A 13476-nucleotide genomic window follows, 5' to 3' on the forward strand; every position below is an offset into this window, starting at 1 on the left:
TTGAACAATTTAAAAGACAATAAATATGCAAAACTAGTAAGAGAGGAATATAAAAACACAATTAGATTAGATGACAAATGCATGGAAGGTGAAAAGTGCTTAACAATGTGGAATAACTCCAAAACTATTGGCCATGCATACCACATACGATTGATTTCTTTGTAACTCAAACCCCCCATAAACCCTCTTACCACATGAAACATGCATTAGAACATAAAGTGCGATAACTATTATTGACATCGGTGCTTCAAACCTTGGGAGGACATGCTTAAAGTGTCGGGAAAACATTGATGCAAAATGCAAAAAAAATCTAAGTGCGAATAACCTAGTGCATTGAGAAAGAGAACTCACTTGGATGAAATAGACGCAATGGTAGACCGTTAGAACTTTAGATTTCACTTTAGTGGCCCCTTTACGTGAACTTTGAAGCAGGCCCTTGTGACGACATCACCTCCTAGGTCGTGTACAAATACTACAAATGTTTCATTGCCTTGAACCGAAGAGCGAGGGAAAAACTATAAAAGTTACCGTCGAGTTCGTATATTCTTCTCAACTCAAGCTTCCTCGCGTCTGCCATCAGCAAAATGTAAGTAATTCGCATTCCTCCGCGCCCTCCCTCTTCCATTCATTGTTGCTCTTCTTCTTGCTGGTTTGCCTATTGAGATTACATTTTCTTGTGTGTGTTTAATTTCTCTGTTTGGCTTGATTTGTGGAAGTTTTCAGCTCCAGTTCTTCATGAAATGCATGTGTCCCTTTGAGGATCATTGCATCATTACCACATCATTTGTTTTCAGTTGTATTTGGATCAGTGTTCACGGTTAACCTAGGGGCGTGTCAAGTGAATCGGGGGGGGCGGGGGGGAGAGGAAGTCTAGGAGAAGGTTTTAAAATTCAAACCGATAGTTAATTTCAGTTATGTGATCGTGAAATGCCATTCTGAGCCTTGGAAAAAATTCACATCATTTGAAGCTGAAGGGTTTTTTTGTGGGTTCTTGGAATGTTTGTGGAGAACACTCGGAATGTTTGTGGGAAGTACTCACAGTTTTGCATGCAAAAGCCTAAATTATGTGATTTTCAGGATATATTTTGGATCAGATGCGTCTCACACTAGTTGATGTTGGCAGTTTTATGCACTAGGTGCCCAGCTTAATAACAACATAGGTCACAAATACTATAACGATTGGGAAGCCAATATTAGTTTCCAGCAACATATTATATGATAAATCTGCTTCAACTTCCCCTTTTACCTGCAAAGGTACTTCAAGATAAGTCTGCTTGAGCTGCAAGGATGAATTTTCCTTTCCCTCAACCCGTTTTCTTGTCACAAGGGTTTAACCCTTCTTCACATGTACGTGCGTGCACACACATACACACAGAGGTATGATTGTGGTATGCTGTTTTCTATGTATGTAGACTCTTGTGGCTTTCCAGCATACACAGAACATCTTGGATGGGTTATATTTGAGTGGCTACATAATATTCAGATGTAATCATTATCCAGAATGACAAAAAAATTTCACCCAGGAAGTACTCCAAATAGTACCAATTGATAGCCTGCAATTTCAGCTTGATAACAAACTTTAGTAAAACATATGCATCAGCACATGTTTCTCTGTGCTCTTAATATTTCCAGGTTTTCATAGGAGTATTGTTTTATTATATGCATTGAATTACAAACTGAACATCCATGCAGGGAGGAAACTCAGGATAATACACTGCGGATTTTAGTGGCGACGGACTGCCATCTTGGCTTTATGGAGAAAGATGAAATAAGACAACATGATTCATTTAATGCCTTTGATGAGATTTGCTCAATAGCTGATCAGCATCAGGTTTGTCTAGGTAGATGATCCTTGAGTTTGTCATGAACCTATTGCATACATCAGAATTCTCATGGTTTCTTTTACCCTCCATGTTTGGAGAGCATTCCATGTTTGTACAGGGTGCACATGTAGCTAATACAGGGCATGCAGTAAAGCTCTTTTGATTCTCCCTTTTCTGTTTTCCTTTGTTATGGCTCATTTACTATAATCATGTTACATCCTTACTTTCTTGTTTACACCAATGAGAAAGCTAGAAACACTTTTTATAGATGGATTTCTAGCTAAAAGAAGTTGAAACATTGAATTGAAAAAGTGGGTTTCCCAAAAATTGTGTGGCAAGGGAAATGTCAGGGTATGTTATTTGGAGGCTTTTGTTGCTCCCCCTCTTCTCAAGTGCTAGGGAGATGTTTCTTACACCCACTATCTTTATTGAGGAGGCCCTTGAGCTGGGACTGCATTTCATTTCATTGAATTCGAGGCAGCATGTGCAGCTATTAGAAGTTAAGAGCATTCTGGATAACAGTTGTCTTACAGTGATTTTTTGGGATTTGTCACTTGCTTAATTCTCCTCATAATTTATTAGAAACGAGGCTTGCAGGTCTTGCAATTAACCTTATCTTGGAGAGGGCTAAGTGATGCTGAGCCCAAAATGTGAAATGTGCAAAGGATTTGAGACCAATGACTTTGCTACTAGTTTTGTACAAATTTGTTACTTAGATGACGACATATAGAGGCTTGGCTCTATTTCTCTTTGAGGGACTATAATAATATTGATGTATAAGGACTACGAATCGTGGATAATGTTTGAAATTGACCGTATGCTACATGTAATACTTCTTTTCTAGTTTGATGTGGACTATACATATAACCCATCGGGATCATTTGGAAAAAGTTGTGGAGGTTGTAGGGTTTGTGCTTTAGTGGATGGGGGGGGAGAGATGAAGGAGGGAGGGTTTGAGGAAATGCTAGGGTTTTTGGAGAAAGGATTGCGAGTGACAATTCAGCAACTAACAAAATGATCTCAAACAATAGGGTTGAAAGAGAAAAAAAAGTATACAAGAACTTGAAGAACAAATTGATAGTCTAATTAATCTAGTGCAACCAGTGAGCTCCATGAAGCAAAAGGCTGTTCGACATTGTATCTCAAGGCTGAAGTCTTTAGATTGTACGGTTGTGTTGGCCATTGGGCCTAAATCCATGAATGGTGATCACACAATGAATGTGCACAAGGGGCCTTGAGTCCTATAAATTGGACTTAGGAGCCGTAACCCTAAAGTGCCCCTAGTGGAGCATTAGGTCATTCTATGACCCAAGGCTATGACCAATGTTGCTGGTGCCCACCCAAATATCCAAGGATGTGACAATAGGGAATCCACTATGAGAATCAAAGAGTACAATGGTTGAGTGCCAAGGCTCTTCAACACTGTATCTTAATGTTGAAGCCGTCTGATTGTACAGTTGTGCTGGCCATTGGGCCTAACGTCCAATGGTGATCACACAATGAATATGCACAATGGGCCTCGAGTCTTATAAATAGGACTCAGCAGCTGTAAACCTAAAGTGCCCCTAGTGGAGCACTAGGTCACTTTATGACCCAAGGCTATCACCAATGTTGTTGGTGCCCATTTGAATTTCCAAGGAAGTAACAATAGGGAATCCACTATGAGAATCAAAGAGTACAACGGTTGATTGCCAGTTCATACACTCCATAAGATCCCTCTCTTCACACTAAGAATCTAGAAGTAAAAACATATAAATGGCCACAATGCCCAGACCAAGAATTTGCAAGTACAAGTATGGTTAGATGTTGTGTGCAAGCTTGCAAGGCCTACAAAACCTTGTTGTAGTTGCATTTTGATGTTTTGGACTTGGTGCGATTGTTGGCTAGTCTTCTTCATTGTAGCACGGTGTGTGACTCTCTGATGATCAAAAGGAGTAAACCCTATTAGTAATTACAACATAAACAATAAAGTTAGCAATTTAAATAATCACAAATGGGAACTAGGGTGCTCCTACTAAGTAGAAAGACATCAAGTGGCTCCAAAGATTGGTGCCTCTTTTGTTATTTGTTTAGATTGCTGAGAATGGCTTAAAATGGGTACAACTTACTGAAAGTTCAATGGTTTCTCACATTGTGGTTGATCATTGTAGGCTTCATGGCTTTGGCACCTTGAGAGAAGGTCTTGATCAAACTCTAGATCAATTAGAAACTCATTTGATGACTTCGGCCTACTAAACTTAAGAAAAGGGCCTCAACACTTTGCACCCCAATCCAATGCGCATTCGTTCCTTTGGCTGCCTTGATGTGACCTGTTGACTCCTTGGTCAGTCTCTCTTGCAAACAAGGTTGGTGCTTATGACAGATATACCGTGATTGACTTTTTGTGTTAAAAGCATTGTAATGTTGAGATCTAAGAGAAACAAGGGTGATCTCAGCCCCTTGGAGTTGGAATAATCGATCCAGGAGAGAAAAACATGAAAATCGACAGTGGAGAAGGCTAGTTTCATTGCTCCAAAACTGCCATATTGATTCCCAATGGCACAAGAATGTGAAACGTGAATGAACTCTTAACATTTTCATTAAACTTCACATAAAATTTCCAATTAAATTACTTTAACTTAGGTAACCCTAGCTTTGGGCATGGTGAGAATTGCATTGGTAGTGAAAGATATGGGCGCTAGGCATGCAATAGACGAAGTCTAGACCATGTGGCACAAGTACAAACCAAGAAATGAGTCTAGAACTTACAAGATATTGGTTTTCTAAGGTTAAATGTAAACTTTCAAATATTATTTTTAAAACCTAATTTGCAAGCAGTAGGACCTCAAAACTTAAGTTTGGGCAGTCATTTAAGTTTTTTTAAGTTTTTAAGTGTGGATGAGCGTATTGGAAAGTTAGGGGCAATTTCAACTTTTGAATAGTAAGTAAAGATGTGAGAACAAGTTTAGAAAGACTTTTCTTGCCACCATTGCTCAACATTGTAGACTAGTACCTCCTTTAGCAGACTTACCATCTTGGATCACCCCAGGATAGATATCCTTGCCTTGAGGAGAGTACAACATTTCTAGTGATGCCTATTGATCAGGTTGGGATCATATAGATCAATTAGAGGGTCATTGAGAGATCACTTCGTACATGATAGCGGTCTATACTTGTAGTTCTTATGATTGTAAGCATTATGTTGTTTTCATTGTTGTTCTCAAGTCAAGACAACATGGGTCATCTTCCTTTCTTCTCCTATCTTGGCATTCCATCTCTATCTTGCCAAAAGTGGTCTACCATGATCTTGGAGTGGTAACTCCCCAAGATCCAATTGCCAGCACTGTCAAAGAAGCTTGCACAAAAGCATCACTCCAACACCATCCCAAATATGAGTATAGAAACATACCTTGCCAGACTTGTCACCTACAAAAGATGTCCCTTGTGTACACCCTTCTCACTAGTAGCGTCCCATACTACCCTATATCAGATTAGAGTGTACTTGTTTTAAGTGTGGACCATCACAATTGTGTGAGTAAATCTTAACTTTGTGCATATCATTGTATCCTACACCACAAAGTAGGTTGATACTTTAATACTAATGAAATGTCCCCCTAGGATCCAACCCACACACGAGATGTGACACTGATGTACATTGACAGAACAGCCTGATTTCAGCAGTTCCTTCAGTTGAAAGTGTGAGAAAGGTGAGAATAAGCACCAAAGGCTGAGAGGACAACTTGCCATGGCTGATACACAAGGTCCAATGGCTACTCCACTCTTCATCAAGGCTGAATTGAAGAAAAACGAGTCAAAAACCAGTAGGGAATCTTTTTGGGAGGACATCAATAACAAACATGAATGAGTTTTGATTACCTTATAGCGTTACCAGGAGTAAATATGAACAATAATTCAATTGAGCCCTAAGAGAGAAGATTGGTTTGTGCAATTGTAAGTGCGCATGCAAGCAATTGATCAACAGGCTGAATGCAGATTTTGAAACGACCTTCATCAGAACAATACAAACAGATACAATAAGTTCAATAAAAGAACAAAGGCAGCTAGAGCTCTCTTGCACAAATACTTAAGTAGATCACAGGATTGGCCCAAAATCTTTGTGCCTTTTGCATTATTTCTTCTTTATTCCATGAGTCCAAGGTATATAAAAGCACAATTACACGGCACTTCCACCACTCATGAGTGATCCAAGATCTCCCTCGAGTACAAGGTTTGGTACATGATCGCAGTTGCAAATTCATATGCACTGAATCAATTCAGCCAATCTAACACAACCTTGGATCTCTTTCCTCATATGCCGGGTCAGCCTCCACAAAGTCAGAACAATAGCTTGACAGCCAATTAGCCTCCACAACAAAGAACCCAGCCAAAAACAGCTTTGTACAGCTTTGTCTGAATATTGCTAGGGCAGCCATCAACTTCTTTGGGCAGAATCAGCAATAGATTTGTTGTAATCTTGCTGTAAACAGCAGTGTGAGCATCTAGAGCAACAATGCTACTGTCAAAGCATGTTGTATTGATCACTAGATGCCCTGCTTTGCCTGGAAAAGGCAGCATTTAGCCCTTTTTATGTTGCTTTGTACTCCTAAATTGGTAATTGGGGTTTTTCCCTGCTAGAGATGCAAAGCAAAGAACAAAAGTCCAGCTTTAGAAAGCATAACACAGCCACAGAATCTGAAAAAGAAGAAATGAGCTAGTTGCGACATCAATAGGCCTGTTGAGACACATGTCATGTTTGTAGTCAAATTAATTGTCTCTAGTCATACTTTTGATCTTCACGATTTCTTTCTCTAGATGATATTAATACAAAAAGTTAGAGACTTGTTCCTAAGCAATTTTTTACACATCCATGGACTTCTTGACCAGAATTTCAGTCAAGGTTCCATACATACACCACCACATCCCCTTGTCTCCCCTTGGTGAAGATATGCTAGGGTTTGCACTAAGAAAACACAAAATGTACGGACATAACTAAAACATAGTAACTCATACAAAAACACAACAATGCAAAATAGAAATGAAGAGAAATTGATGAAGTTGAACAAATGCTGAATGTAAATGACTACATGGACACAATTCTCAAAGGTAGGAACTGTCCAACAGCCAATGGCTCTTGTGGGAGCAGGTTGAGGGAGGTGTTGGAGTATGATGTCCACTAGAGATGGATCCCAAGTGTTGCAACCACTAGTTGGAGCTAAGAGAAGTGGGCAAGCAACAAAAATGTAGCAGTAGCAATGTGTTGAAGTAGTATGTGACCTCTAGAAGCTGTATAGCAGCAGGGTGGCTGATCAGACTGAAAATGCAGCTGTCCATAAAGATTGGATGAACAGGGCAGTCCTTGAGAACACCTTGATAGGAGCTAGAGCAGTCGAGGAAGCTTTCCAACATGCAGTAGACAAGGACCAGCAGGCAGGCAGCTGTAGAAAACAGCAAAATGCAGTTGGCCTGAGGTCATGGAGTTGTAGAAGATGATGACACTAGCAGTTGGGAAAAAGCGCAGCCTGTAGGAGCCTCTAAAAGGCCAGGAGGTAGTTTAGGATGACCATGGCAACAACTGGAATAAGGTGGTGGCAGCAAGCGATGGGGTTAACATCCATGAGGAGATATAGACTAAGTGGGGCAGATTGTAACTGAAGACAAGGGATGCTAATGATCATGCACACCATCTATTTATAGATAAGGAACTGACCGAAGTATGGAGGTTTGCTCATAGGACACCAGAAACAATTCTAGCATTAAAGTTTGAGTTTTGGGGCTGGTTGAATGAGTTAATTAAGGTTTAATGTGTAATGCATCTTCTTTAGCTTAATACCCCCTCTCAAGTCCAAAATGAGATCTAGAAGGGATTGTCAACATAGCTCACCCCATTTTATCTCGAGATGTTTGACCCCAAAGTAGCCAGCACATCAATCAATTGGTGCACGTTGGTTGCCCAAGAACTTGCCAAGACTATAGGCCATGGTGATCTTCCCTTGGGTATCCAAAGGGCCACCTTAGAGAGGCCAAGGGATTGGACAGAGGTTGCTTCTTGGTTGTCTAGTGGCCTACCAGGACCTAGAAAGGTGATGTGAAACCACACACACACACACACACACACACACACTCTCTCTCTCTCTCTCTCTCTCTCTCTCTCTCTCTTTCTTGGGGGGGGGGGGATGATATATGTGCCCATCCATCTGGAAGAGCTAGGGAGAAGCTACCACCATGGTAGTTGTTGGAAATGGAGAGAGAGAGAGAGAGAGAGAGAGAGAGAGAGAGTGGGCAGCTGTTAGACGCTCAAAAGGGATTGGACAGAGGATGCTTCTTGGTTGCCTAGTGGCCTACCAGGACCTAGAAAGGTGATGTGAAACCACACACACACACACACACACACACACTCTCTCTCTCTCTCTCTCTCTCTCTCTCTCTCTCTCTCTCTCTTTTTCTTGGGGGGGGGGATGATGAATATGTGCCCATCCATCTGGAAGAACTAGGGAGAAGCTACCACCATGGTAGTTGTTGGAAATGGAGAGAGAGAGAGAGAGAGAGAGAGAGAGAGAGAGAGAGAGAGGGCAGCATTTACGAAAAAAAAAAGAGAGTGGGCAGCAGTCAGACGCTCAAAAGATGTAAAAACTAGAATGATAGAATGAAAGTACAATAGACCTTAAGTTCTGCTTCAGACGCTCAAAAGATGTAAAAACTAGAATGATAGAATGAAAGTACAATAGACCTTAAGTTAGTTATCCCTAACTCAACTGGAGTCAAATTAACTCTCAAAGTAGTGACACAACTTATTAACTTGATTGTGTCCACACCACACACTAAAACATTGGGCATTGACCATAATTGATCAATTCTAGCACCCCTACAGTGCTAATGTGATGATGTACAAGGAGTGAATCAATCGACAAAAGGTAGTGAGTTCAAGGATTTTCAAAATTCCTCAAACTTTTCATATGATAGTTCCTTGTGTAAATATCTGTAACATTCTTTTGTGTGGGGATGTAGATCATGCCAATGTCCCTTGCATGTGATCTCTCTTTGACATAGTGATAATGTATCTCAATGTGTTTCGTATGAGTATGAAACACTGGATTCTGGCTATTGCAATAGCACTCTGACCATCAAAAAGTATATGAGTGGGTCTCTCCAAATGAACATGAAGATCGACCAAGACATGGCGCAACCAAAGTTCAAACACATTCGAATGTTGTTGTGAAAGCTACCTTGTACTTAGCTTTAGCTTTCATAAGATGAGGTAGCCACAATAGGTTGCCTCTTGCTTAGCCAAGAAATGCATGACTAGCCTATGAAGAAACAATGTCCACTAATAGATTGCCTTGTATCATTATCACCAACCCAATCCGAATCACTTGTAAGCATGCATTTGCAAGTTTCCCCCTCCCCCTTGGAAAATAGCAAACCATACGACCATGTTTCTTGCAAATAACGAAAAATGCACTTAACAACTTGCCAATGTAATGTCCTTGGATTGTGCATGTATTTGCTTACCTGTGATACTACATATTGCATGTCAGAATAGGTGTTACACAAATAGATGAGACAAGCAACAACTTGGCTGTAAATAGCAACATGTGATAGATTACTACCATCATGCATTGAAACTTAAAAGCTTCAACTCTATTTCCATAGGTGTGCTCATAGGTTCACAATCTTGTATGTCAAACCTTACTAGCAACTTCTGAACATATTGTGACTAAGACATAACAATACCTTTCTGATTTTGGGTGATTTGAATCCCAAAAAAGTAGTGAATCAGCCGTTGTGTATTTGACATATCAAAAGTAGACTGCAATTCAGCCTTGAAATCTAAATTTTTTCTCTTATTTGGTCCAATGAGTAGCATATCATGTACAAAAAGAATGACGATGATTAAATCTGTTTTGGAACCCTTGTGCGGTCAAGAATGCATCTATCTTGGAGTACTAAGCACATGGAGGCCTGTTTTAAGCTATACAAGGCTTTATTCAGCTTGCAAACCTTGTGTTCTTGGCCTTGCGCAACAAAGACTGGAGGTTGTGCAACATATACATTCCCTTCTGAATCTCCATTTAGAAATTTTGTCTCTATATCCAATTGATGTACATCCCAAGTGAAATGTGCAGCCATAGCAATCACACATCTAATGGTGGTCATCTTGGATGTAGGAGCAAACTCTTCTCATAGTCAGTGTCAATTGGCAAGCTGAAAAGGAAATCTGATGGGTCTATTGACAAATACAAGGCAATGTTGGTTGCGAAGAAATATGCCTTTGGACATGAAAGAGGTAGCTCATGCGGTAGAAGCAACAATGAATTGGACCTAGGTGATTTCCTGAGGCCATCCAATAGTTAGTAAACAAACAGGATGCTCAAATGCGACTAGAACACCGAGGTAGACCTATAGAGGACATCATAGCAGATCTTGAGGAGGCCTAGCCATGTACAATCAGGATCAACAAACTAGGAGCTTGTGCCAAAGAATGGAAATGTGAGTGATCTAGAGAGTGCTAGCCCTAGCAGGCAGAAATCGATCGGAGAGAAAAAGAGCGCTAGAGGGAGACCTCACACTGAGCGAGCTTTTGATGAAGTGACTGCTAGATAACACGGCAGCAGAGAAAAGTGTTGTAGCATTGGCAGCATCACTGCTAACAGGGTTAGGGGTTAACTAAACCTCTAAGTGCCAATCAAAAATTCCTATGGTGGTGAAGCAATTGGACAAATACCAAGCAAACGACGACCCTTACAGCTTTATGGAATAGTTCGAGCAGGTCTACAAGGCCAACAGCCTTACGGATCCTACTCAATGCTCCCAAGCTTTTGGATTGTGCTTAGGTGACAAGGGTCGGGGACTTGGTACACGATTTTGGATGTTGCAAAGCATGCCAATTTCAATAGCTTGAAAAATCTATTCATTAAGAGATTTTCCAAACTTGGGTACTCTGATAACTTGCTAGTATGACTCATGAATGTCAAGCAAAGTGAGAAAGAGGATATTCGAGATTATGTGACCCAACGCCACCCTAGATTGATTGTGCCTATTTATGGGCCACTCTCTCATTCATTCCTTATGGCTGATTCATTCAGTCTGTCACCTCTTCTCTCTAGCCTCTCCACTGCCTTCACACCCCATCAGGAGGACATTGCGGTTCGTGGTTCGTGGCTGTCTTCATCATCTTCCTTGTGCTACGACACCCTTGTTCCCTTGTTTTACATTCATTCCATTCATCAGAGTTTCTTTTCTCTTCTCTTCTCCATGTTTGTCGAGTTCACTCCGTGTTCCTCCCCGCAAACCCTATTGTCTCGCTGGTTTATCATATTTTGACATGGTATCAGAGTTGGATTTGCTCAAACAACGGCAAAGATTCTCCACTCCAGTGATGGCAAAGACTAGTGGCGGGTTTGGCATCCACTTCTCATCTTCTTCCACTGCATCAAAATCTTGTTTTTGCAAGTTTCAGGTGTTTTCGGCTTGCTGCCCACATCCCTTTCGCGGAGGACATCGCAATCTCAGCTGTCCCTTGCTGTCATCTACAGTATGGCGTTTGTTTCTAGCCTTCCACCCACAGTTTGCAGCTATTTACAGCAGAGCGACTGTTGCTGATCACTCTCCATTCAGAAAACGCGTCTTCCACTAGACACTCCTTGTGCCACCTCTCCTTTCTGGGCCACAGAGATCGCTCTGCATCGGCTATCGGAGTATTATGCTCAAGGCAATAAGCTGCACCCAACGCACACTAAGACCTTTCGAGGATACGGAGGCTCTAAGACCTCACGAGGCGATAAGCCCTCATGGAGACCACCCCACAGCGCAGAGGTTTCCTTCACTTACTTTCAAGTACAGTGGCTTCCATGGCCCACATCTCCTCCATAGTTCACTCTCCTGAGAGCTTGTGATTGTTCCCCAGCCTTGGCTCATCCTGAGCCTTCTTTTTTCCACCCTCTTTCACTCAGGTTCGAGAGGCCACTTTTGGGTGCTTTTTGGCTTCTTCTTTCGAGCCCCAAATACCTTCTTCGGCACAACCGGGGAGACTTTCTTTGTCATCAGATGCTTCGCAGTCCGTGAGCCATGAGTGGTTGGATTTCCTTTCTCTCTCAGACTAGGATTCAGTGGGGGATTTTCTTACTTCGCCCTTAGAGGGGGCTTCCAATTCTTTGGCTTCAGAGGGGGCTCCTACTTCTATTGCTTCCGATTCAGAGAGGAACCCTATTTGCCATGAAGTTTTTTACACACCACCACCTTTCACTTTCAAGGAGTGGCTCTCCATAGGGCAATCATTTTCTCTACTCATACCTAGGATCTAGAGGATCTACCTAGATTGGGGCCCTTGGGTCTTCAATAGCGACTTGGTGCCTAGGCCTTCCAGCATGGAGTCACGGAGCTAGTGGCTTCTCTCCCAAGGTCATAGCAGCTAGAAACGTCAGAAACATGTTTTGTAAGTTTCTTTCAAGAGGGGGTAAAATAAGAAACGCGGGTTTTTTTATATAGGGATTTTTAATAGTTTTGACGGGGGAAAGAGGTTCTAAACCTCTATGGAACTCTCTCTTAAACAAAGAATGGCTAATTGAGTTTGAGTGATAATAGAGTCAATTGAGAATAATACATTATACGTTACGTATCCATGATCCATTATTGACTTGTCACTTATGTCAAAGTTAGTCTTTGGACAAGCTATACTATGGTTTAGAACTCAAAAATTATGATTCATACATATCATACAAAGAAAATTGAAATTAACATGTAAATACCCTATCTATAATATGGATTGGGTCAAGTTGCAACATCATGATTCTCATTTTAAAACAAACTGACAAAATGGCAAAATCAAGAATGATTTGTGATATATCATAAATAACTTATAAATGAGACTAAAGTCGTATAATATTCAAATCTCAAGACAAGAATAGATACTAGATTGACAAAGTCCAATAACTAAGCAAAATCATAAAAAAATCTGTCTCTCATCCAAAATCTTGAGTCCTCACGAGTCATTACACATCATCATCATCATGTTTAACATTGCCCATTAGTTTTTGTCAAAAAAACCATGTTTTGGATTTCAACTCACCAAAAAAATTTAAAAAAAGTTAAAAACGTCCACATTCTTTACTCTAAAAACGTTTCGTACTTTAAGAAACGTTTTGTAAGTTTCAAATTCAAAGAAACGTGTTTTTTAGCTGCTATGCCCGAGGTTGAGTTTCGGGTTCTATAGCTCATCCTGTCTCTTGACTATCTTCAAAGGTCTCCTTTCAGGTGGTATTCTCAGATTACAGCGTGGATCTTCTTCGTCCCTTGGTTAGCATGGAGCCAACTCTCGAAATCGAGTACGGGCATATCCTTGTGGTTCTTGGCACCACACAAAGTCTAACATTCCTTCTATGCATTGCATGTTTTCATCATCTTTGTACTAGGGGTACTTGGGTAAGTGAACAATATCCCCACGAGGGACACTGTCCAAGTGGCACTTGTTGCATGAGCATTCTTCAGCATGTAGAAATGCATCTCCACCTCACTCTTCTCTTGTTCCCCTTTTTGGGCCTAAGAGGGGGTGTTGAGAAACCCTTCACCCGCAGTTTGTATTTTTGCGTTTTTGTATTTTGCGTTTAGGGTTTGCAGCCCCAAAAAGGGGTGCCACCGTAGACTGATTGTGCCTATTTATAGGCCACTCTCTCATTCA

The 13476-nt window shown here is 41.0% G+C and overlaps 1 protein-coding gene across 3 annotated transcripts in view; it reads left to right on the forward strand.

The window, feature by feature from the left end:
- Positions 1–389: 389 nt before the first annotated feature.
- Positions 390–13476, forward strand: part of LOC148010785 (double-strand break repair protein MRE11-like) — a 49617-nt gene continuing 36530 nt past the window's right edge. The window contains exons 1-3 of one of the 3 annotated variants that reach the window (XM_087671664.1): positions 390–586; positions 1124–1254; positions 1693–1831. In XM_087671664.1, coding sequence (XP_087527790.1) covers positions 1754–1831 — 78 coding nt within the window. In that variant the 5' untranslated portion in view covers positions 390–586; positions 1124–1254; positions 1693–1753. The remainder of the gene's footprint in view (positions 587–1123; positions 1255–1692; positions 1832–13476) is intronic. The other 2 variants (XM_087671663.1, XM_087671666.1) reach the window with 2 other exon arrangements.

The sequence above is a fragment of the Lygodium microphyllum genome, chromosome 29, assembly GCF_053477565.2.
Source record: "Lygodium microphyllum isolate KBCC chromosome 29, Lygodium_microphyllum_v1.1.10, whole genome shotgun sequence".
Classification (NCBI taxonomy): domain Eukaryota; kingdom Viridiplantae; phylum Streptophyta; class Polypodiopsida; order Schizaeales; family Lygodiaceae; genus Lygodium; species Lygodium microphyllum.